The following is a 25,257-nucleotide window of genomic DNA, read 5'->3' as shown; positions in this document are numbered from 1 at the left end:
AGACTGAACACTGACTATACCTGAATCTCTATGTGCCTTGGGTTATCTATGTATTTCTCAATCAGAAGCCTATCATCACCAAAGCTTGATGCTGCCTCTTGGGATGAGAACCGGAAGCCTTCTCTGTAACAAACAAACAAACAACTCTCAGTTACCAAGTATCACAATGTTCATTTCTCAAGGTTCAACAAGAATTTTATGTATCAAACCATTTCTTTTTCAACCACATCAATCACCTTTCCACCTCACGGGAAAGATGATTGTGAGAAATGTGAGGGGCCTGCCCAGAAGTACACGGTAAGAGGTGTCCTGGGACCAAGGTTGCCAAGAAAAACAATGGTAAGACACTTTGCTGTAAGGAATTCACTTCCTGCAGTGCCCACAAGGTCCCTCTGCTTAAAAAGAAACATGCACAGACATTTCTGAATGTTTGCCAGGGAAGTCTTGGGAGAACTCAACCCAATGTGTTTGGAGGCAAGAGAAATGCTCAATGTAACCGTCAAACATGGAGGTGGAAACATTCTGCTTGATGTTTCTCTCCGAAAGAAACATCTGACCTCTGTGCTTGCCAGCAAGGCTTTTTCTACCAAGTACGTCATCCGTCACGTTTTGCATTCAGATCAAATACTAGGGGTGTCTGATATTATCGGCCACCATAAATACGTGATATTGGCCAACATTGGTATCGTTTTTTTCAATTTTCACAGAATAAGATAACTCTATATTTAAACAAGCAGAGTAACAGCAAAGCTCACAATGAACATAACCGCTTCTTAAAAATCGTGGGGGGTGGAGTTACCGTTCCACACACTAGTCTTGCTCACTTTTTTTTAAAGAAAGAGCTAAAAAAAAAAAAAAAAAATCACACAGCAACATAACAGGTAGATAACAAACAAGACACTACCGAAGAAAAATGCAGAATAACCGCCAACAATGTGAGCTCTAAACATGTGACTTAGCGGCTATTTGCAACAACAGTACAGCAGCATGCTGGGAAACAGGAAGCACTACATACATGGATGTGGCAAGGCTGCGCTGTAAGTGAATACAAGGAAATGTACCTCATAAAACGGTTTTCTACAAAGAAATTTCAGTTAATGGCTCTCGTTCACACATTCACACATGCACTAATACACTTGGGAAACAGTTAGGCACCAAAAACAATGTATTTGATGTTCTCAGATGGCCAAGATAAGAAGTTTATTCATCCAACACAATAATAATTCGCATTATACATCAGCTATAGAGCACAAAGTAGTGCCAAAAAACATACACAGTATATATATAGTAGTTTTAATGCAATAAAATAAGGACATGAAAGTTATCAATCAAAATAATAATCAGCAAATCCATGTATTTTAAATGATACCCCTTTAATTCAAAATAAATGAAATCTTTCCAAAAATAACAAATCAAGGCACAAGAAACACACATGTATTGTTATATAAAATATGTAATACATGAATGATCGACTCAGAGATGGGTGGAGAAGTACACATTTAAGAGTACTGCTACTTAACAATTGTACTCACAAAAAGATATGTGAGGCTACACATATCGGTATCGGTAGAAATCGGAATCGGAAATTGAGAGTTGGACAACATCGGCATGTTGGTTATCTACAAAAAAGCCAATATCGGACTTCCGTATCAAATACTCATGTACCTCAATCAAAAACAAATTCACCTTTATTTAACATTATTTTCTTTTTTGTGGTTACTAGGCATCCAACATCCAACTTACGAGACGAGACGATGCACGAGGTTAGGTTCATGAGAATGAGATTTTCAAATTAATTTGAAGAAAAGTAGAATTAAAAAACATGACTGGACAAACAAAAAGTCACAAAACCATGCATGTGCGTTTTGAAATGTTTATTGTCCCACAACTTGATGCTCAAAGATATTATTGTCAACATTTTTTTACACTAAATAAACCACTGGTGTAATGTAAATAATGTATAATAATAATAATAATAATAATAATAACATTAGCCCTGCGATTGGCTGGCGTCCAGTCCAGGGTGTACCCTGCCTCTCGCACGAATTACTACAGCTTCTGCTTGGACATCAACAAGTAGCAAGCAGCTGTTTAATGGAAAAACATCCACACATCACTCGCTGACGCTGTGAACACTAAAGCCCCGGTCACACCGTCCGAACTTTGCTGTAGAGTCCCTGGAACGGTAAAAAAAATTCATTACCGCTCGTAACCGCGCACCACCGTTTAACAGAAGTCGGCCCCCGTTAAGGCAACGGCCTATACGCTCGGCCACCACTGATGGTCCCTCCTACCACTCTGAAAGTTTTGACATGCACAAAATATTGCCAGCGGTGAGGAGCGGGCAATTTTCCGCTACGGCAACATTCATCACCGCTCCAACAACGCCCAGTCAAAGTTTGGTGCCGCTAGACGGAAGTTCGTGGACGCTTGGGTCCGCTACGCCAACGCAGAAATCTTGAACGCTGGGCCACTGCTGCTTCACCAGCTTTGCCCGGGCGGTGATTAAACGTTGCAAAAACTTAGTTGGAGCGGCTGTAAGCAGACCTCAGTTATATCGAATTTGCTTAAAGTTACAGTAAAACTATACTACCATGGATATGACAAGCTGTTGGTGAAGCTGTGGGATGAGCCTTCCAGCACTTCATGAGTGTAGTGTTTGCAGACACATTATATTTATACTGCTACATGCTGACCAGTAGAGGGCACTGTGGGACTGCGAATGGGACCAACAGTTGTGTGAGTGTGGAGCTGTATGATGCATGCGAGCAGACCTGGCGATTAAAGTCATAAATAACTAGTAGGCTTGTTTATTCGACACCACCCACAGAACAATGAGGATGCCACCAGCCCGCATGCGCAGAACGCCGCTCTATCAACGCTCGCGTCACCACTAAACCAACGTTCACTTCTGTTAAACCAACACTAAAGCAACGGCGGCTTCAGGTGCACCGCTAGGACAACGCCCATGTTTTCTAATTTTTTTCCCCCATTTTGTGCGCGGTTACGAGCGGTGATGATTTTTTTTTCACCGCTCCAGGGACGCTACAGCAAAGTTCGGGCGGTGCGACCGGGGCTTAAGGTAGTTTGGATTGTGCACGTGTGCAAAAAGCACTTAATGTGTGCCTCGCACACTGCCACTTCCATATGACTGTATTAACATTCACAGTAGCCATGCCATAGCTCATGGTCTGCCTTGTTCTCACCACACAGCTTTTCTCCAAATCACAAACTCCTGATGTTTTAGTTTCATCTAATGGTTACAATAAACTCTACCATAAAAATTCTAAACTGACAAAATCAGCAGTGGATGAAATACTTATTTCCCCCACAGTAAACCACATTTTGCACAGGATTCAAATGCTTACTTGAATCAATCAAATTCATAACCTTTCTATTTATTGCATGTTTGTTATGTTTGCTGGAGTAAAATTGACCTTCTATAAAAAAGCATGCATTGCTCCTCTCGATGAGCACCGAGTGCTGCTGTGGGCTGCCCCTCCCCCCATATAAAAGTACTCAGTCTTGGTGACATTGAAAAACACGACAAAAGTTGTAGTTCTAAATGCATTTGTTTTGCTTCTCATCGTTTTTTACTCAATTTTGCGACTGGGTAGACCAATTGTGCAAATTTGACAATTATGTCATTACGTCCCCCAAACCTCCCACACCTTACAACCCTCCACCGCCACAAATAGATTGGAATCCTGTGGGAAACACTGGGAGGAGTATTCCACACTCACCTGAGTGCATATAGTGTATGCATCATTCAGCTACCAGAAACGGTAGGGGTTCAGAAGAAGTATACGTTTGATAATGAAGTCCGATAAATACCCTGGTCCAAACATTGTAAAAGAAGTGATGAAAAATACAAACGTTCATGAGCAATTTCTGGTGACAAAGGCATACCTTGTTTCCTCATCATTCCATGCAATTCTCATTCCTTTTCCTCCACCACCAGCAGATGCTTTTATCATTACTGGGTAGCCTACCGGGAACAAAAAACAACCATCAGTCGTAAAATACTAATCCTAAAATGCTAATTCTAGCAATTTTTCAACTGGTCTTAAGATTTTGATCAGGTCTGTATGCTATTATTATCTGTTCTTGATAAAGCTATTATGTACAAAACCCGTCAACAGGCTTGTTGTTTTAGAAAAGAAACAAGGATGTGACACAAATGAACTGCAGTTAGGTGATAACTTACCAATATTTTGTGCTATTTTCACAGCTTCCTCAGCAGTCTACAACAGAGAGTGATTTTGGTTATACATAAACCAAAGTAGAATTGTACTGACGACTCAAAAATGACTGCAATCACTTGCAAGTTGACAGGAGACATGGAGGTTTAGGTTGCTGTTGGCAAAAGGTGTGGAGGCTCTGGTCACGTGGGCATAGGTGGGTATGTACAGAAATAATCAAGGGTGCGCACTTGGCAGTGTCAGTGAGGAGGAGAGAGGAAAGGCGGGGAAGCCACTATTACACGCTGTACTCTACCATCACACCATATCCAAAGCATCTGCTTTCATTCCATGCCTGATAGCTGCATGTTAAAATAAAGCCACCACACCAAACACTTCTGAAGTTCAGGGTCTCTGTTGAAATGCGAGGATCGATGCCTAACCTCAGTGGCCAATGATAAAAGAAGGCCGCAACAACATGAAAAACAACAGATACTGCACTGACACCAGTATAAGACTACCCTGAATATAAGACCACACACCTTTTGTAGGTCCATTTTCAGAAATACATTGTGTGAGTGTGCATGTGTGTTTGTGAGTACAGTATGTACACACCTGATCAAACTTTTAAAACCAGTTGAAAAATTGCAAGAATGTACATCTTGAGTAAACAATTTACACACATACACACACACATATATATATATATATATATAAAATATACGTATAAACATATATATATACATATACACACACACACACATGTATAAACATATATACATTATATATACATATACACACATATACATACATACACATACAGTATATATACATGTATATACACAGACACATATATACATATACACACACACACATATATATAAAATATATGTATAAACATATATACATTATATATACATATACACACATATACATACATACATACACACACACACATATACATACTGTATATATATACACAGACACATATATATACACACACACACACACACACACACACACACAGGTTCTTAAAAAATGTGCATATTGTGATAAAGTTCATGAGGCCAATAGAGCACAGTAATACCATGGTCAGTAAACCATTCACCAGTGGTTTTGGCACTGTGAGCAGGTGCCAGGTCATGAAAAATGAAATCTTCATCTCCATAAAGCTTTTCAGCAGATGGAAGCATGAAGTGCTCCAAAATCTCCTGATAGCTAGCTGCATTGACCCTGCCCTTGATAAAACACAGTGGACCAACACCAGCAGCTGACATGGCACCCCAGACCATCACTGACTGTGGGTACTTGACACTGGACTTCAGGCATTTTGGCTTTTCCTTCTCCCCAGTCTTCCTCCAGACTCTGGCACCTTGATTTCCGAATGACATGCAAAATTTGCTTTCATCCGAAAAAAGTACTTTGGACCACTGAGCAACAGTCCAGTGCTGCTTCTCTGTAGCCCAGGTCAGGCGCTTCTGTCGCTGTTTCTGGTTCAAAAGTGGCTTGACCTGGGGAATGCGGCACCTGTAGCCCATTTCCAGCACACGCCTGTGCACGGTGGCTCTGGATGTTTGTACTCCAGACTCAGTCCACTGCTTCCGCAGGTTCCCCAAGGTCTGGAATCGGCCCTTCTCCACAATATTCCTCAAGGTCCGGTCACCTCTTCTGGTTGTGCAGCGTTTTCTGCCACACTTTTTCCTTCCCACAGAGGTGCCTTGATACAGCACTCTGGGAACAGCCTATTCGCTCAGAAATGTCTTTCTGTGTCTTAACCTCTTGCTCGGTGGTGTCAATGATAGCCTTCTGGACAGCAGTCAGGTCGGCAGTCTTACCCATGATTGCGGTTTTGAGTAATAAATCAGGCTGGGAGATTTTAAAAGCCTCAGGAATCTTTTGCAGGTGTTTAGAGTTAATTCGTTGATTCAGATGATTAGGTTAATAGCTCGTTTAGAGTACCTTTTCATCACAATATGCTAATTTTTTTAGAAGGACCCTGTATACACACACACACACACAGACACACACACATATATATATATATATATATATATATATATATATATATATATATATATATATGTATATATATAAAAAGAAGTCATATATATATATATATATATATATATATGTGTGTCTGTGTGTGTGTGTGTGTGTGTGTCTGGGTGTGTGTATGTATGTATGTATGTATGTATGTATGTGTGTGTGTGTGTGTGTGTGTATATATATATACACACACACACATACATACATACACACACACATATATAAACCAGAACAAAATTTCCCTGTAGGACTTCACTTCAAAAATGGCTTTGGGCATGCTTGATGTGAGTGTTTCCAGGAGGCTAGTGGGATCATTGCTCCAAGTGGTGAAGATGGCTTCACCAAGGGCATCAACTGTCTGGAACTGATGGCCATTTTCATAAACTTCCCTTGCCATCCATCCCCAAATGTTCTCTATGGGATTTAAATGAGGGGAACATGCAGGATGGTCCAAAAGAGTGATGTTATTCTCCCTGAAGAAGTCCTTGGCCAAGCCAGCATTGTGAACTGCAGCGTTGTCCTGTTGAAGAATCCAACTGTTACCACACAGACGAGGGTAACATCTGACAACATCTGCAAGTAAGCAGCCGCCATTTGACGACCCCACACCACCTGAAGCTCCAGTGTTCCACTAAATGAAAAAGCACCCCAGATCATGATGGACCCCCCTCCACTGTGCCGGCAGAAAACATCTCAGGTGGGATCTCCTTGTCATGCCAGTAACTTTGGAAGCCATCTGGACCGTCAAGGTTACATTTTTTCTCATCAGAGAATAAAACTTTTTTCCACCTTTCAATGTCCCATGTTTGATGCTCCCTGGCAAAGTCTAAACGGGCACTTCTGTGGCTTTGACTTCTTTTTTGTTTTTCAAACCCTTTTCCCACAGATGCCGTCTGATGGTTATGGCACTGCAGTCGGCACCAGTAAGGGCTTTAATTTGGGTCGAAGACTGCCCTGTGTCTTGATGGACAGCCAATCGGATCCGCTAGCTCAGCGCAGGTGTGATTTTTTTGGGTCTGCCACTTGACTTTTTTGTTCCATAATGCTCAGGATCTTTCAAAAAATGTTCAATGACTGTTGTACTGTGCCCAACCTCAGCAGCAATGGCACGCTGCGAGAGGCCTTGCTTATGCATCTCGACAATTCGAAGCGCACCATTGCTGCTGAGGTTGGACGCAGTAAGACATTTCAAACTTCTTCAACCATCCTGAGGCTCATGGAACAAAAAAGTCAAGTGGTAGACCCAAAAAAATGAGCCATTGGCTGTCCGTCAAGACATAGGACCATCCTCGGCCCAAATGACGGTTGTTACTGGTGCCGAGTGCAGTCCAATAACCATCAGGTGCCATCTGCCAGAGAAGGTTTTTAAGAAGAAAAAAAATCTTCAAAGGCCACAAAACGGTGTGTTTGGAATTTGCAGGAGAGCACCAAACATGGGAGACTGAAAGGTGGAAGACAGTTTCATTCTCCCTTTAAGGTCCAGGTGGCTTCCAACGTTACTGGCATAACAAGGAGATCGCACCTGAGATGTTTTCTACCCGGCACCATCATGATCCTTCAATGGAGCACTGAAACCTCAGGTTGTGCAGGGGTGTCAAATGGCAGATGGCAATGTGCAGATGTTGCAGGGGGCATCCCTCATGACTTGAGGCCCTCATCTGTGTGGTAATGACTGGCTTTTTCAACAGGACAACGCTGCACTTCACAAAGGACTTCTTTTGCTCCACTCACCTAAATCCAATGGAGATCATTTGGGATGGATGGCAAGGAAAGTTTACAAAAATGCACATCAGTTCCAGACAGTGGATGCCCTTCATGAAGCCATCTTCACCACCTGGAGCAACATTCCCACTAGTCTCCTGGAAACACTGGCAGGCATCAAGTCAGCTACTCATTAGTCACTCCTTTTTTGAATGCTTTATTTGTATTTCAGGGTTTGTTTTTGGGCTATGGTCTTACACGTTTGATCGGGTTATTTCACTTTCATGCTTCTTTGCAATAAGTTGCTTTTTTTTCTCACTCCCATGTCGTCTTTTTCCATTTTGAAGCTCTACTTAGAACCTCCTTAAATCAAAAAGTGCAAACGTACATTCTTGACATTTTTCTAATTTGGATCAGGACTGTATGTGTACAGGGGTCTCGTGGCCCGCGGGCTATTTGCGACCCACCAAATCGTATCTTGCAGCCCGCGACTGGACATCAAAGAGTAGTGTAACTGCAGCCCGCAACATCCTGGCAAGCTCAGTGTTACTTCCATACTTGGAAGTAAACACCAACACTGAACTAACAGTGGTGTTATCACATGGATGTATTGTGAATGGTATCGTATCGTGAGGTACCCTGAGATTCCCAGCCCTACTCCCAATACTTGATGCGGCCCAGCTTCACCCAGACTCTACCTCCACTGGCCCCCAGTGAAATTGAGTTTGAGACCCCTGCATTACAGGAAAACTTTAAGAGGTTTTTTTTTCAGTTTAAACTTGTTTTTGTACATTTTTGCATATCTCTCAGGTATACATTTTGAGTGTTAAGTTGCTATGTGATGAATTTGGTGTTCGTTGTAAGATGACAAAGTGAGTCGACTGTAATGTTGTTATACTGTTATTTGTAATGATATCCAATGGGTTGACAAGCTTGTTGTGAGTACACTGATAGCTTGTGAAAGAGCTACTGTTTCCTCACAGACTGATGAGTGGCACAGTATTTAAACAATTAGAAGTAGTTCTGAAGTAAAGGAGATGTCACAAGATTAGAATTTAGCCATAAATTAGCCGTGCGGCTGTATAAACCGCAGGATTCAAAGTTTAAGAAAAAAGTAGTGGCGTATATACCGGAATTTATGGTAGTTATTATTTTGTGTAATATTCAAGTGAAGAATTACTGGAATGTACTGTAAGTATTTGTTCTTGAACGTTACCATAAAGCAGTGATCAAACACAGCTGTCTCAGCTCTCCAAAATAAAACACTTGTCTCCACAACCAATGTGCAATTGTATGCTGGAAATAACCATAAAAACATGGACAAAAACTACGGCACCAGTTCAGCACCCTTGTGGAACCGTGACAATGGAAAACAAAAGCTCTGAAAAGCTGCTCTGAACCAGTCAGCGTGTAAAAAGGGTAACAGTCGGGCACTCACAAAGTAGGTGCTTTGCCATACCTTGACCACGCCATCAAATCCTGGGATAGTGTTGACTTTGGCAGCTTTAGCAATCAGCTTGCTCTCAATTTTATCTCCCATTGCTTGGATAGCATGAGTGTCTGGCCCGATAAATGTCACACCCTCCTTTGCCTAGAAAACAAAAAGACATACCATCTTTGTTACTCTCTAGCATTGTTGAACCATATTAGCAGTGAAATGAAGTGAAGGAGCTATTTTTGGCAGTAAAAATTAAATATTTCTTTGCATCGGTAGATGTGCCTTTTAACACAAAAACATTCCTGATGTTCCGTGCGTTGATTTTAAAGATAATGGACACGTGATGAGCTCGGTTGTTCAGGAGGGGCTCACAATAGAGCCGCTGCTCTTTCACATCAAGAGGAGCCAGTTCAGGTAGCTCGGGCATCTAGTCCGGACTCCCCCCTGGTAATGTGTTCCAGGTATGCCCAGCCGGGGCTGACCTAGGACACGCTGGAGAGGTTATCACTGGAGTGAAGAAATGTGATCCAGGCTCATGTAGACATAGCCTTAGCTTGTTAGCTTCCCGTAGCGAGCAAGGAAATAATGTACTACAAGACGAGAGATCATCGCCGCAAGTTGAAGATCTTTAGCGTGTCCCAATCCGATATCGGAAAAAAAACAAGTATCGGATTATATCATCTTACATCTAAAATCTCCGATATTGGCACTCATCTCAAGCAGTCGACTCCGCCCCAGCACGCGTATCCAGCAGCAACAACGTGCGCTAACGTGGTAACAGAGCATCAAGGAGTAGGAGTGATGTCGGCCGTGTGTATGTTTTGTTAAAGTCTGAGAAAGGCACTGCAGCTGAGTGCAAAAAGTGTCATGCACAAGTTTCCCGTGGTGGTGCAGAACCAGGGAAGTTTAATACGACCAATCCCATCGGGCACTTGAAGCAGCATCACACAGGACAACAAAAAGTCATTAGCTATAACAGAAAAGATGTGGTGAGTAAAATTGGGTTTACACTAGCGATGCACTATATCTTTTTTTCCAAAACGATTCTGATGACTTTCTGCTTCTCAAGACCTATACGGTACAGATAACCGATAACTTTTTGAAACTGGAAGGCTACTTTTAAAAAAAAATTATATTTAAGTGTCGTTTGTGCACATCTGGAGGTAAGAACAAATTGGGATGTGACCAACTGTACCTGTTGATTTGTCCTAATCAAACATCATGACATTATACGACCACATCACTACTATCAGGAGAGCCATAGTATAGAGCAGGTGGAGCCACCTGCTGTGGCCCAGCAAGGTGCACTGTATTCGGGCACACGCTCCGAGCAGCTAGTGTGATGCCACGGAGGTCTCTGGCAAACCTTTTGCACTTGTCTTTTAACTTGACGAGGCCATCACAGTACACTTCTCATTGGTGATCATGACTGACTGCAGCATGTCGTGTCTCGTTGGCAGCATTTACAGTAATCCCTCGCCACTTCGCACTTTGAATTTCACGGCTTCACTCTTTCGCAGTTTTTCCAAAAATATTAGCGACCGGCCAGCGATCAGTCCAGGGTGTACCCCGCCTCTCGCCCGAAGTCAGCTGGGATAGGCTCCAGCATACCCCCGCGACCCGAGTGAGGATAAGCGGCATAGAAAATGGATGGATGGATCGATGCTGTTTCATGGACGTCATTTCCTGTCCGCCCTCCACTCAGCTCCCCTTGCCAACACAAGTCTTATTTATGTCTTAAATGGCTTATTTTCTGCTATTATGATGTAATAGGTGTGTAAAGATGACTATGGGGTATTATTTCATGTCTAGAGGGCTTTAATCATGTTAAAAAAAAAAAACTAATTTAGAAGGTCATAAACAGGTTTTCTATGCTCTAACTACAAAAATCTTACCAATGAAACCAAACCACTGAAGCGCCATAAGCGAGGGATTACTGGACTAATTTGTCTGACCAATACTCAGAACACTGGGAAAGTAAAGATCTAAGGAGATTTGCAGATGGATTTGTTTATTATTTAGGTTGATGAAACAAGTCAAGTGCATAGTCCAAGATAATCACTTCAAACAATTCCTGTTGTCTTTATTGAATTGCTAAAATAAATTAGGAATGCACTCACCAGTCTCTTTGCAAACTCTTTGTTTTCAGAAAGAAAGCCGTAACCCGGGTGAACCTTCATAAAATGGAAAAACAAAATCATTATCTTCATTTTAAACATTCTCGTTTTTGTTAATAAATCCAAGAATAATAAGAAAGTCCTAAACCCACTTTGAATATTTTCGAAGGCCAGCTAAAACCATGGAATTCCGGGAATTAACAGGAAAGTTTCAACACAGCAGTACGTCCCTTTTTGAACCCCGTTATTATTATTATTTTTACACCATCTTAGCATGGGCATCAGTACTTCCTGCTATCACGAGGTTATCAATGACACCTTTGACCACAAGTATGGTGGTGCACACTCTAATAGTGCGAATTGATTTGGCAAAATGATTTCATTGCCATTTTAGTTTATCCTGTGTTTGTCAGAATGAACTAAGTTTTGCAGGACTGGAAATGAATGATCCCATCCTTTGCAAATAATTGTTATTGCCTGAGAGATTTCCCCCATGAAGTTTTCAACTATATTTTCTCTTTTGCGCCTGCATCACGTGACCCACTGGGATTACAAAATGGCATAGGATTCTGTTGCGATTAGGATGCTCCGATCAGGGTTTTATGCTGCCGATTCCGATCATTCCAATCATCCATGACTGAGACCGGCCGACACCAATCACTTGGATCAACTGTACATTTTTCAATGTGTGTATGATGAGTGGCACTGGTCAGGGCCGCAGTATTAACCCCGTGGAAAAAGCATGCTATCATGAGCATACGAGCATTTTTTTCGATTTTCATGAATATGAACCTAAGCAGACACTTGCTAACATGCTAACGTTAGCATGCTAACAATTGCCTGTATACTAAGTATAGTATAGTATTTTTAGAGGTTGGCACTTACACAAACACTTAGTGCTATCATGCTAGGTGTTAACATGTTAGCATTCTTTAAGTCATTCAAACCCTTCCATAGTATTTTTTCATGGTCAAGGACTCTAAATAGCTCAAATAAATATTTATGCTGTAAATCACATGGCGCTTGTCACAGGTCTGTGCTCTCCGAGTGCTTTTCTAGTTTATCGTGTGGTTAACTGATGTATTATTGGGACAGGCCCAGGTCAGGTTTGCTTTTCTGGTGGCTCGTGTCTTTCTTTACAGCTTTCCCAGCTAATACACACATTGTTGATATATTTATTGATTGATTTGTCATACTGTGGCCGTGGTGGATGATGTAAACCTCTGACAAAAGCGTTTGGTCATTTATTTATGACCCTGGGTGTTGTCGAAATACTTACCGCTTGGGCTTTAGTGGCTCTTACAGCATCCAGAATGGCTTCCATGTTGAGGTAGCTCTGACTAGTGGGGGCGAGCCCAACACACATGGCCTCGTCTGCCATCTTGACATGAACCTGGAAACACACGACAGCACCTTAGCCCACGCTGGATAACACCACCATCACGCTCTTACTAGTGTCAGCTGCATCTTCATACATTTATTGCATGGCATTTATTTCTGAAGTTCAGCTCATACTACAGGAACACTTAAAGGCAATTTTTACAACTTGCGCACAAAAAATTCCAGTAAAATGAGCTTCAATGGAGACCCTGAACCCAAAATAATCAGGGGGTTTCAACCGCGTGATGAGCAGACGGGGCCAAGCATAACATACGGCCACATACACACTCGCGATGTGCGATACCACTGATTTTGTTTCTGATCCGATACTGAGTCAAATTCAGGCTGGTATCAGCGATACCGATCCGATACTTCATCAGAATTGATTTAAGTTATTTATTTATTTCATTTAAAACCTGAAGTATATTGAGGTAACGGGATTTACAACATAGCCAAGCTAATATACAACAAGAGAAAAAAAAAGGGCAAAATCATTTTAAACAATAAAAAAGGCAAATAGGTTCAAGAATAAAATCATTCAAATAAATGATTCATTATTTCAGAATGAAAACATTCACAAGTCACACATGGCTCTGCTTACGATCAGTCAACGACGTATCGAAAGTATCGACATATTGATTTGAAAATCAATTTCGCACCTAAAAATTGTGTCCATAAAAGTGATGAACAGAATCGGCGACAAACGGCGGCCTTGGCGGAGTCCAACCCTCACTGGAAGCGACTCTAACTCATTGCCGGCGATGCCAACCAAACTGACGCCAGTCACACAGAGAGCGAACCACCTGAATTAGGAATTGTGCAGTACTTCCCACAGAATTCCTAAAGGAACACAGTCCAATATCTTCACCAAGTCCACAAAACACATGTAGACGGTTTGGGCAAACCCCCATGCACCCTCGAGGACCCTGTTGAGAGTGTAGAGTTGGTCCACAGTTCCACGACCGGGACCAAAACCACACTGCTCCTCCTGAATGTGAGATTCAACTATCCGCCGGACCCTCTCTCCAGAACCCCTGAATAAACCTTACCAGGAAGGCTGACGAGTGTGATCCCACGATAGCAGGGACACACCCTCTGCCAATGCTGCAGAGTCGTGTCAAGCAGGACCCCCCCGCACAGCATCCAGTAAAACCCAGTAAAGCGAGTTAGTCTGGAGTCGCTAACTTACATCCAAGTCCGACGTGCAACGGAGTTTTGATACCTGACCATCCAGCCGACTCAACACACAGGAAATAACTCACAGCATTGGAGTCCACATCACTATGAACAGCAACCGTCCCAATGCCCATCTTCTTGCACGTCCTGATCACCTGACGTAGCACAGACACAGCAAGTGCGTTAGCTTCAGGGTTTCACTTTATAGTCATTCACAAACATCACTGCACTGAATACACATGACATTTGAGGAGGGGTTGTTGTTAGCTTTTAAATTCAACGACAATGGCTTCTGCAAACGTGTTTTTTCTTTCTTTCCATGTGAAGTAGTAAGTGTCGTCATATGTTCCACAGTCGGTCAGACGCAGCTCGAGTTCCATGATTAAAAGTGTTCCAGTCGCTCCTACCCTGCAGGCGATCTCTCCTCTGTTTGCTATTAGGATCTTGTCAAACGTCTGTGGGACGGAAACAACAGAAAGGAACAAACATTGAGTCACTGCAAACTGCGGTAATATTTCTTTCTATTTCTTAGAGATTAAGACTTCTTTGGCAGGTGCTTGTCAAGCAAAAGGTAAACCAATGTGAAATGTATGACAGCGCTGGCTCGTTATGCGCTTTAATGACATACCTCGTGGCATATTTGGGTGAAAGTCAGTTTTAAGAATGAAAAGCACTACAGTAATCCCTCGTTTATCACGGTTAATTAATGATAAGTGAATTTGTGCCAAGAAGGATTCCTTAGAAATTATATGATGGAATATTGTCATTAGAGCATAGAAAACCTGTTTACAAAGTTCTAAATACGGGTTTTAACATTATTAGAGCCCTCTAGACATGAAATAACACCCCTATAGTCATCTTTACACTCATATTAACCAACATAATAAGAGAAAATAAGACATAAATAAGACTCGTGCTTGTATGTGTTGGTGTGTTCAGGTGGATGGGGAGATGAGTGGGGGGGCGGACCGGAGGTGATACCAGGGGTTGAGAGTTGAGTTTTAGCTTGCCGTGTGTTACGGCCGCAGCAGTAGCTCATGTTAAGGATTGTTGTTCCTGTTGTGAGATCATTCAAAGCTGCAATAAAAAAAGCCTGTTGTCCCTGCTGGTGCTGGTCTATCTCACCGAACATTTCAGTAACATTACTGACGCCTAGTGATCAGTGCACCGCATATCATCACAACCTCTTTGAATGTGTCTTCTGAATGCCTAATATTTGTATTTTACTTCATTTATCCGTGTTTACGCTTGAAAATGCTTCATTTAGGCAAAAAAATACATCAAATTTGCTTAAAAATGCATATTTTTTTTACTAATAATACGTATTCAACAACAAAACAGCATGACTTGAAATTGGGAGCATGAAGCGGCGAGACTAACATCGAGCGACATGCCTTGTACTCATAAAGCAATGATGTTTTTTCTTGAGTTAAAAGAAACATTGATTACCTTTTCATTGGGACTGGGGGCGGTGGAGTACTGTGCCCATCCACACTGGAAGGGACAACGCTGCAAAACACCATGCCTGTGTCATTTCATTGTTTGTTAACATTAAGCTGATTGATTTATTATTCATCAAATGAAATGTATTAGCAAGCCAGTGTATTTACTCTCCGACACACAAAGGCAACATTTGCTCCACCAGCAGACTACTGAGCTCCATTAACAAACAAAAATATGAAAGTTGCATTGGTTGATTGGTGTTAACTTAGTAAAATGTTTAGTAGTGTGGTTGTAAGCGTGCATTGATGTACAAATACAACGCATCAGAGTAACATGGTAAGACATATTCTCTTTCACCGTAGGTCATTAGGACACATTGTCCGCTGCACATTTGGGGACAACGTCCATCACAACCGCGGCAATTCACGTTGTCATTTACTTGTCAGCTGGAACAATTGGCTCACGCACATATGTATACAAATAAATAAATATATCAACCTTATATGCGATGAGATACCACAGTACATGATCATGTTTGCGACAATACAACTCCGTTACTTAAGAGTTGGCATGCGTACATGTTGTCCGACTACAGTCGTGGAGCTGATGAAGTAAGCTCTTCAACACAAGTGTTCATTCACGCAATCTGCTAACTTTTCTCACCTTTACAGCAAACATCAGTCTGCTAAGTGATGGAAAGTAACTGCGCGTCGCCATCTTGATTGCAAGTCAAACCACAACACAGACTTTTTCTTCTTCTGCCAATGGCAGTCGGCATCAATCGTACTGCATTGGCGCCCCCTCTGTTCTTTCTAGTACATGGCATTCTCCTGTCATGGGCCACTTTCTTGGAATAATTTATTTTAGTAGAAACAAAAACACCACACAAAACAAAACACACTTGCAGATAAAATAGAGATAGTTTCAGTGATGCCAATAAGCTGCAGTCCCTGAAGGTCTTTACGTTCTTTGTCAGCTCGTTGATCTTGCTTGGTAGGGATAAAGATATAAAAAGTATCTGTGTTACATATACTGGTATCGGTTGATATCAGAATCAGAACTTGAGTGTGTATGTGCGTAGGAGTGTGTATGTGCGTGCGTGTGGGTGCGTAGGAGTGTGTATGTGCGTGCGTGTGTGTACTTTTATTTATTTATTTATTTAGTTTAGTTATTTATTTTTTTGGGGGGGGGGGGGGGGGGGCATACAGGGGTTTGCTCCGTGGGGTCGGGTGCTGGGTGATACAACTCTGCCTCCCGTGCCTCCGCCGGGTGGGTGGAGGGTGTGCCTCCTGCATCCATTGGCGGGGCGGCCCTGTGTCGGGGGTCGGGCCGGGCTCCGCTCCCTGGGGGTGGGGGTGGCGGTGGGTGGGATCTGGCGCTTCCGGCGCGGGCGGGCTTCTTTCCGGTTGTGGAGGCGTCTCTGGGCCTGCCGGTTTGTGGCCCCCGCTACCCGTCTGCCTTTGTGGGGTGTGATCTCTCGCTGGTCTCAGGGGTTGGCAGTCCTCCGGCCCGCCGGCGCCCTGTCCTTGGCTGGGATTACCTCTCTTCGGCCCCTTGCTGGTCTTCTCGGGGGGGGGGGGGCTCTCTGGGCTGGCTCTTGGGGCACTGATCTTTGTGCTGCCTGTCCCTGTGGGCCTGGTGGCCTTCTGGCGGCCGGGGCCCGGCCTGGCTATTTGGGGCAGGGCTCTCTGGGAGGTGGAAGGCGGCCCCTTTCCTTTCATGCATTCTCAGTGACAATTACACGCCCACACATTCTTGCACCTTTAAATATATGAAGTCTTCCTCACATACAGAGATACCTGTACATATGCACACTCACAGTACATACGTACTTCCCCACATTACTCACTGAGTTAACCAGGGTGTTATTATGTTGTTGGTTTTATTACAGCGACGGTGATATCAGCAGTATGACTATATGTACGTGTGTGTGTGTGTGTGTATGTGTATATATGTGTGTATATGTATATATGTGTGTATATGTATATGTATATATATATGTGTGTGTATATATATATATATATATATATATATATATATATATATATATATATATATATATATATATATATTTTTTTTTACAATGATGTGCATTACAGTACTTTTCATTCTGTTCACTATCATGGATAATCATTTCATTACTACTATTATGTGTGACTGTTTCAATGCAGTATTGTCATTGTTAAAACATGAAATAAACAGGATGTTTTTTTTAAGTTGTAATGTTACGAGAAACAAATCAAGTCGAAATAAAGTTGTAAAACAACAAAAAAAAAATCATTAATACCGGTAATTGTTACATCCATAAGTACAATACGATCTTTGCTATTCTGGCTTGGTAGATGTTCATGTTTGTTGCAATATAGTATGAATCATGTCTCAATCTAGCCAACACGTAACTGAGCGAGTATATTTCAATATAACATTTTATGAGAGTTCAGAAGAGAATGGAAGTGATCCAATGAACATGGACGCAGCAGCTGGGACAGGAAAACAAAGCCAAACAAATCAGATCTAGTCTTCATTCATCCATTTGGCTATACAGTACTTGGCTAGCATCTAGGGTTGTGAATGAAGGATGCAATACATAAGGCACACCTACGTGTGGCGCTATGAACAGACACACAGACGAAGCCACGTGACACACCAAACCATCCAAGAAGATTTCCCACTCTGGAAGCTGTTTTCAAAAATACTGTTTCATGTCATCCAGAACGCCGTTTCCGTGTGGATGAGAGGCTGAAACCATAAAATACTTTGCCGTTTTGACCCGCAAACATTTCTGTGTGGACAGCCCCTTAAACAACGCGAGAGCCTTGGCTGCCAGAGAAAGGATTGTCGCTCATGCTCTCTCGCTAAGCATGACAGAAGATGAGCATGGATATAAGTAGCATTAGCAACGCTAGCATTAGCAGTGCGCTAGCTAGTCACTGGCTATTATGTATTGTGTAAAATTAAGACAGGAACAACATCAAATTAAAAGTAATCAACGAATACTGAGCCACCATCCACCAGCGCCAGCCTGGACTTTGTTTTTCAGAAAACAAATATACACATTAGCACTCGATAAGGTCATCAAATCTTACCTTTATGCATTCCCACACAGTATCAGCATTTGGCAGCAAATATGAGGTGAAAGAAAAAGGGTAAAAAATACAGTATAGTAGTCTATCCGTGCACCGTGGGACAAAGTTAGATGGTGTGCTCAAGAACCGTCCAACAGAGTGGGACACACATAAAACAAAAACTGCAAAAAACTGCAAAAACTGGGGGATTTCTAACTGGATTTCTAACAGTATTTTTTTTTACATAAAATATGATGCTTAAATTTACTTACAATTGTCATCATTGAAGTCAGCTGGGATAGGCTCCAGAATACCCCTGCCACCCTAATCAGGATAAGCGGCATAGAAAGTGATGGATGGATGGTTATCTTTGAGCCTGAAAGTTGGGGACCCCTGCCTTACAGCATGCTTGAGGATATGATGCGCTCTTTTGCACATTTGAAAATACTGTAAGAATGACACTTTCATACAATTGCCTTATTTATTTTATCATGTAAGCTTGATGTCTACATCAACAAATGTTTGTATGGAATGGTTGTGTTTTTAAAATCTATCATGTATGAATGGTATCTTAAGCCGCATATCTAGATGCATATTGCATCGTCGACAACAAAGAGGCATCCTGTTCAGTGTTGTTGCTCATCTCGTCCTCCTGATCAAGAGCTAAACTATTGTTTTGGTGTCATTCCTCCAACACAGGTGGAGGTGATAGTTTAAGATTGAAAGGGTCTTGTCCTGGATGAGCCTGAATGAGAAGCCCTGCCTTCTCATTGGAACGAGAGAGAGAGAGCTCTGCCAGGATGGACAACTGGGGAAGAGAAAACAAAGTAGCCATTAGTAGATAGATCTACATCCCAACATTTAATCAAACATCAAGGCTATTCTTGTCTTGGTTCTTGTTATTGGTTTTGCTCAATGGGTTGCCATATGGTTAGCTATGCTCACACCTCACAATCCATAATACTACACCTGAGCTTGAGTCATCTACCAGCCTTTGAAGCCATCTAGTGGCTTTAGGGAGCAGCTGCAGCTTTTTATGGCATTTTCTGCCCAATTCTACTTGTACTCCTTTCCTTTCCCCCGAGGTGCCCCGTACTTTGAAAACCTGAGATGACACAGCTATGCTGCTCCCCGTCCTTACATCATATAACCCCCCGGGTTTGCGCACCACCGTGGCCTTTGGAATGCAAGTCACGTGATGAGCTAAAAGCCTGGGCTGTCAACTCAACGCTCAGCACGGATCTTAAAGGGTCCCTGACATGATTCATCAACTTGGCTTAAATATGTTATAACTTGTTTGTAATTATGTTCTACATTGTCAACCATGACAACCTTGCTCTCACAGTTCAGCCTCATTTCCGGAAGTGAGGTCATCACGGTGACACCCCTCAGCTAAAGCAGATGTTTCTCGAGTTAGATGGTTGACTTGGTTCAGTATATTTTTAATCAAAATAGTAGTCATGCCAAAATCTTGTGTTGCTGCTGGATGTTTACATGATCCGAGGGCTACTGTGAGTTTGTTTTCTTTTCCAAATGGATCCAAAAGGATGCTATTCCACCAGTACACACGAAAAAGCATCACAGCAAGGGAGAATGACCACTAGGTCAAAGTTAGCACAGAACAGAGTAAGTCATGTTTTGTTTACATAATGTCTACTAAACACTAGTCCACGATCCACAAGGCTACAAAGCATTATACATGTTGTATAAACATCTTTCCACAGCCATAAACAGACATGATCAAAATCTTAAGACCAGCTGAAAAATTGCTAGAATCTGCATTTTGCACATTTGGATCTTAATGAGGTTTTAAGTAGAGCTACAATAGAGATACAATATGATCTTTCCAAAAATGTAGAATGACTGATTTCCTGCTCCCAACCTCAGCAGCCATGGCACGCTGCGAGAGGCCTTGCTTATGCAGCTCCACAATCCACGTTGAAAAAGAGAAAGCTTCTTAGCTTTACCATCAGGAGGGCATGACAGGGGGAATGCCTGACAGAAAATCAACATTTTGAGCAGATTTTGATTTTTTATAGCCTGTGGTCTTAAACTTTTGATCAGCTGATAAACAGCCTATTTCAGTTTAATGGTTGTTTTCAATAAATTACTTTTTCAAAATGCTTTTTGTCTCACTCCCCCTGCTTGTTTTGCATATTGTAGCTCTACTTAAAACCTCATGAAGATCCAAATGTGCAAAATGCAAATTTTATCAATTTTTCGACTGGTCTTAAGATTTTGATCAGGTCTGTATTTACTGTGGGCAGGCAGTGACGGCAAACATTCGTCATCGACACGAGGCCACATGTACATTAAAATCCCTTTACGCTCATTAAGAAGCCAACTTAAAAGAGTAATTGAAGGATAAGCAACTCCAGAGTAATTTACACTTACCATTCTGTGTTTTGAAGGTGACCAATCGTCATCTCCGTGTCTTAAGGCTTAAATCCATGTTCTGCAAGTTCTCTATTTCATCTCCAAAAGTTTCTTCCTTCTCCAAAACTATTGCCACATCGCTCAAATCTTGGCTATGATCACTGTAAACATCCTCTGTCTCGTACACCGCCATGTTTATTGAGTGATGGTTCACTGACGGGGTCACTTCCGGGAATGAGCCTGAGCTGCGAGAGCTAGCTCGTCATCACTGGTGTCATGAACTATAAATGTAATATTTGCAAATTTACCGTTCGCTTTCAAAAATGGAACAATGTAGAAGATAATTACAAACAATATATAACATACTGTATTTCAGCAAAGTTGATGAATCATGTCAGGGACAACCTGATGTTGATGTTCCGATGTCGAGCATCGTGTTGGGATTACGGTCGCTAATGTTGAACATGTGCAATCTGTACAGAATAAAGATCACATAGCCTAAGATGTCATTTGTATATTCCATGTGATACACAATGCGTATATGGCAGTGTCAATCAATCACCTTCCCATTTTTGCCGTCCAGGCTGTGACAACAGCAGACCTCCATGTCTCTGGCTATATGTTCTATACTTCCACCAGAGGAATACTGGGCCTTCCCAAGCCAACTGTGACACAGACCAAGTCAAGTCTCCACTGAAGCAAAGGTCCACTACTACAGGTGATGTGTTCTGGGCTGACCGGGAGGAGAACCCATGCCGTAGACCGTAGACTGTGACTACTCATAGCTAGACCGGGGGCACGTTGATGTCCCCGCAGCAGAACCAGAGGAGGTGGCTGTAGATCGGCAAGTCTGGGTATCGACTTACCCTTGATGGTCCTTTGTATAAACAACGTAGTTGATCCCATGATTGGCCTTGTTGAAAGTCTAACGTTGCCTCATCCAGCACCTGGATTCCAAAATAAAAGGTATGAACTTAATATTTGGTTCTCAAATAAATTTACAGGTGACCCTCGTGTTACGACGTGTCGTGTTTGGTGGTGGAAGACCAGGCAAAAAGGAAGGAATCACTGGTCTCGAAGGATGCGCATTCAGTTGTTTCATTTTGTCGAAAAAAAATCTAATCACAGACATGACACAAAATTCATTTCATTCCTGGCTTGAAAGGAAAAGTGCACTTTTTTTTGAATTTGCCCATCCCCAATCCTTACGTGAGACATGAACACACATCTGTCTTCTTTCTGTGTGTTCTAAAGATATAAAAAATAGGTACAAAGAGGAAGCTAAGAATGCACCTAATGGGACACACCTATTCCGCCTAGAAAGGCTGCTATTAAAATACCTCCAAAAAGCTCCAACAAGGTTTTATGGTTTTCTATCCGTGCTGTGAGCATGTAGTAACAGGTACATTCATGATAACATGGAATACTTACAGTATTTTGGGAACTTCCTTCCTGGGTGCATTGATTTCTCATAGCAACATAGAAAGGAACGCTACACCTAGCGTTAACTTTTACAAACTCAAAAACAAAAACACAGCAGCAGTGGCGGCAGCTCCAATACGTAGCGTTACCTCTCGAGTATGCTCGCCTTTAACAACCTTCCCATGTCGCTTGTACTTCCAGATTTTAGACGCAGCATCTTTGCAACATTGCATGACGACTGACCTTCTTGAATCTTATTGAACCTTCTTTGATAATCCTCTCCTTTGTGTTGGAGCCATGATTCATGTCAGTCCACTCCGTGCAACAGCTCTCCAAGGTGTGATCATTCCTTTTTAACTGCAGACTAGCTAGCATATCTAATCTGATGCAGAGTTGAAACGCTGGAGTTCGTTTATCCCGAGAAGAGATCAGTCGGTCAATCTTGAATGAAGTAATTGTCTGGAAGATGTCACAAAGCTCAGTGCTGGACTCCAGCCCATCCCATGGGACAAGGAAGAAGCCTCCAACTACAAAATGCCTGTTCTGTTGTGCTGTTCTTGAGTTCCCCAAGTGGATGAGTGGTGTGTGGCTATATGTCTACATCTAATTGGCGCCACCTTGTGTCAGTCAAGGGTATGTGTGTGTGCTTCCTAGTGTAAAAACTGTAGCAGGTTTGATAAGGTTGCCAAGCAACCTTTCTGTGCAAAATTCAAGTGACAATGCGTCCATTGTTTAATTCTACAGTACTTCTATTGTTAAATTCTAGTCAGCTCTTAACAGAATGAAACTTTACAGGGTAATTTAATCATTTTTTTCCTCAGAATTGAGTGATTCCAAAATGTTTTCTCTCTGCTTGAGCTAAAAAAGTAACTGTTACTTTTCTTCCATAGTTTCTTTTAGTGTTTCTTGAAGCCAGAAAGTTGCCATTTGAAATGACTTTAGGTTTGTGTCATGTCTGTCATCTGCTTTTCTTCCTATAAAATTAAACAACTGAATGAGCATCCAACTACAGTCAAACAGTGCGTCAACGAAAAGGAAAGCTAAGTGGAATTAAAAATGCTCAGAAAGTGGCTGCATGGCCGGTCCAAGCTGCTCCAATGCCACAACTATCATGAAGGATAAAGATGGCATCTGAACATGTGAAAGGATCTGCTCCTATGAAGTGGACAGTGAGAACTAAGCAGTGTAGTGGACTTCCTCCCATTACGGGGCTATCCACAAGGAAACATTTTCAGGTCAAAATGGCAAAGTATTTTATGGTTTCATCCTCTCATCCACACCGAAACAGCGTTCTGGTTGCCCTGAAACGGTATTTTTTGGAAACGGCTTCCAGTGTGGGAAAATCTGAAAATGCCGGCTTGTCGTGTTCATGTTCAGAAACGATGACGTCACAGACCGGTTGCTGTCAGGTGACCAGAAGTAAGCTTTGATGACAAGCCAACATAATATCTGAAAAGCTGGACAGACGTGACTCACCCTAGTCAACATTGTCCTGATATTTTGTTGTCTTTTTCTCCAAATTGACTCGTAGAAGTAATTCCACTTCATCGTAAGTCTGAAGGACTTCTTTCTTCTTCTATGGTTTAGTGTGTCACGTGGTTCCGTCTGCGTGTCTGTTTACAGCGCCACACGTAGGTGTGCCTTGTGTATTACATCCTTTTCACCCAGTGAACCCCTCCCGTCTCTGGCACAGTGTGGATGTGAATTTTTTTTCAACCTAAGCCTGTGTCTCCCTCCTTTGCAACGCCCCTTCCAGTGACAGAGATAAAAGTACGATAAAAGTAAAAGTAAGTTCTATATTTTTTTATGTTTTTTGTAAATCTTGCATGTCATGGTTTTGTGACTGTATATGATGTGTCCTTCATGTGTTGTGTTTACAGTGTGAGTGACTTAGGAGTTCAATTAGGTGTAAGTTCTGACTCATGCTAAGCATGACCTACATCTGCGTCACAGGAACACAACTGGCACGTAACCCGAGCACCTCCTGTAGTATGTTTTTGATGAGTTTTAAATGACTTCTTTCTAAAAGACGTCTGCTAAAAGATTTTATACACTTTTACCTTCTTTCTACGATCTTCATCGTGTTGCACCAATGAAAGACGAGTCTAAAAGAAAAACAAACAAACATAAAATAAATCATCCAGAGAATGTTATATTGCAAAGGGCTTGCGGTGTGGACAAACCTGTGCAAGAGATGTGCTGCGGGTTTTCTTCGCTGTGATATACTGTCTGCTACTTCCACTATGACTGGTAGAACACTTATAGCAACTCCACTGCTGTTGCTGCTCTGAAGCATGGCTCAGCCCGCAGTCGTGCTGCTGCAGGCACTGGACATGGTATGGGTGACCACAACTGACAAGAAACACACAAAGAGACATCGGTAATCACTTAGCAAGGACTTATTATTGTGTGAATGCCATACGAGAAGAAGTCTGGGCCGGGAAGTCTGGGCTTCCCTCCTAAGACTGCTGCCCCCGCGACCCGCATCCGGATAAGCGGAGGAAAATGGAATGGAAAAAAAATGGAATGGAATACGAGTTTCTCCACGATTTTTTTTATTTGTTCCGCCGTTTTTTGTCCGCTAACTCCTCCTTCATTTTTTCACCGATTCTCACCATTCAAGCATCAAATTGTTCAGCTCGTTCGGGAATCCTATGCGACCATTTCAGTTTTTTAAAAAAAATCCCAGATTTTCCAAAAATCCCCAAATTCCACAGGATTTTTCCCATTGAAAATGAATGGGTCATTTTTCAAACTTCCAGCATGAAAACATTCCACACATCCAGGGCTTCAAACTAACATCCCAAAAATGACAACTTTTCCATTGATCTTAATTACTGTAATTTCCTTTGATCTTTGTTCCTCCAATACTGTAACATTTTTCACAATTAGGGATATCTATTTTTCACATT

At 42.1% G+C, this 25,257-nt stretch overlaps 2 protein-coding genes across 4 annotated transcripts in view; both read right to left on the bottom strand.

The window, feature by feature from the left end:
• Nucleotides 1-16,451, bottom strand: part of pcca (propionyl-CoA carboxylase subunit alpha) — a 30,435-nt gene extending 13,984 nt beyond the window's left edge. Inside the window, exons 1-10 of one of the 2 annotated variants that reach the window (XM_054796953.1) lie at nucleotides 16,146-16,451; nucleotides 15,489-15,548; nucleotides 14,447-14,494; nucleotides 14,126-14,194; nucleotides 12,763-12,876; nucleotides 11,487-11,540; nucleotides 9,388-9,519; nucleotides 4,208-4,244; nucleotides 3,910-3,988; nucleotides 21-123 (exon numbers count right to left, since the gene is read on the bottom strand). In XM_054796953.1, the coding sequence (XP_054652928.1) occupies nucleotides 21-123; nucleotides 3,910-3,988; nucleotides 4,208-4,244; nucleotides 9,388-9,519; nucleotides 11,487-11,540; nucleotides 12,763-12,876; nucleotides 14,126-14,194; nucleotides 14,447-14,494; nucleotides 15,489-15,548; nucleotides 16,146-16,199 (750 nt within the window). In that variant the 5' untranslated portion in view covers nucleotides 16,200-16,451. Of the gene's footprint in view, nucleotides 1-20; nucleotides 124-3,909; nucleotides 3,989-4,207; nucleotides 4,245-9,387; nucleotides 9,520-11,486; nucleotides 11,541-12,762; nucleotides 12,877-14,125; nucleotides 14,195-14,446; nucleotides 14,495-15,488; nucleotides 15,549-16,145 lie in introns of those variants that run through there. The other variant, XM_054796955.1, reaches the window with a different exon arrangement.
• A 1,277-nt stretch (nucleotides 16,452-17,728) lies between these two features.
• vps8 (VPS8 subunit of CORVET complex) overlaps nucleotides 17,729-25,257 on the bottom strand; it is a 78,858-nt gene continuing 71,329 nt past the window's right edge. For both annotated transcript variants that reach the window (XM_054796028.1, XM_054796029.1), the window contains 4 exons: nucleotides 24,529-24,697; nucleotides 24,406-24,450; nucleotides 21,790-21,870; nucleotides 17,729-19,355 (listed from right to left, as the gene is read on the bottom strand). In XM_054796028.1, coding sequence (XP_054652003.1) covers nucleotides 19,230-19,355; nucleotides 21,790-21,870; nucleotides 24,406-24,450; nucleotides 24,529-24,697 — 421 coding nt within the window. In that variant the 3' untranslated portion in view covers nucleotides 17,729-19,229. The remainder of the gene's footprint in view (nucleotides 19,356-21,789; nucleotides 21,871-24,405; nucleotides 24,451-24,528; nucleotides 24,698-25,257) is intronic.

This window comes from Dunckerocampus dactyliophorus, chromosome 13 (genome assembly GCF_027744805.1).
Source record: "Dunckerocampus dactyliophorus isolate RoL2022-P2 chromosome 13, RoL_Ddac_1.1, whole genome shotgun sequence".
In the NCBI taxonomy this organism is placed as follows: domain Eukaryota; kingdom Metazoa; phylum Chordata; class Actinopteri; order Syngnathiformes; family Syngnathidae; genus Dunckerocampus; species Dunckerocampus dactyliophorus.
Note: the sequence above shows the minus strand (reverse complement) of the source record. Positions and strands in the feature narration are given on the sequence as shown.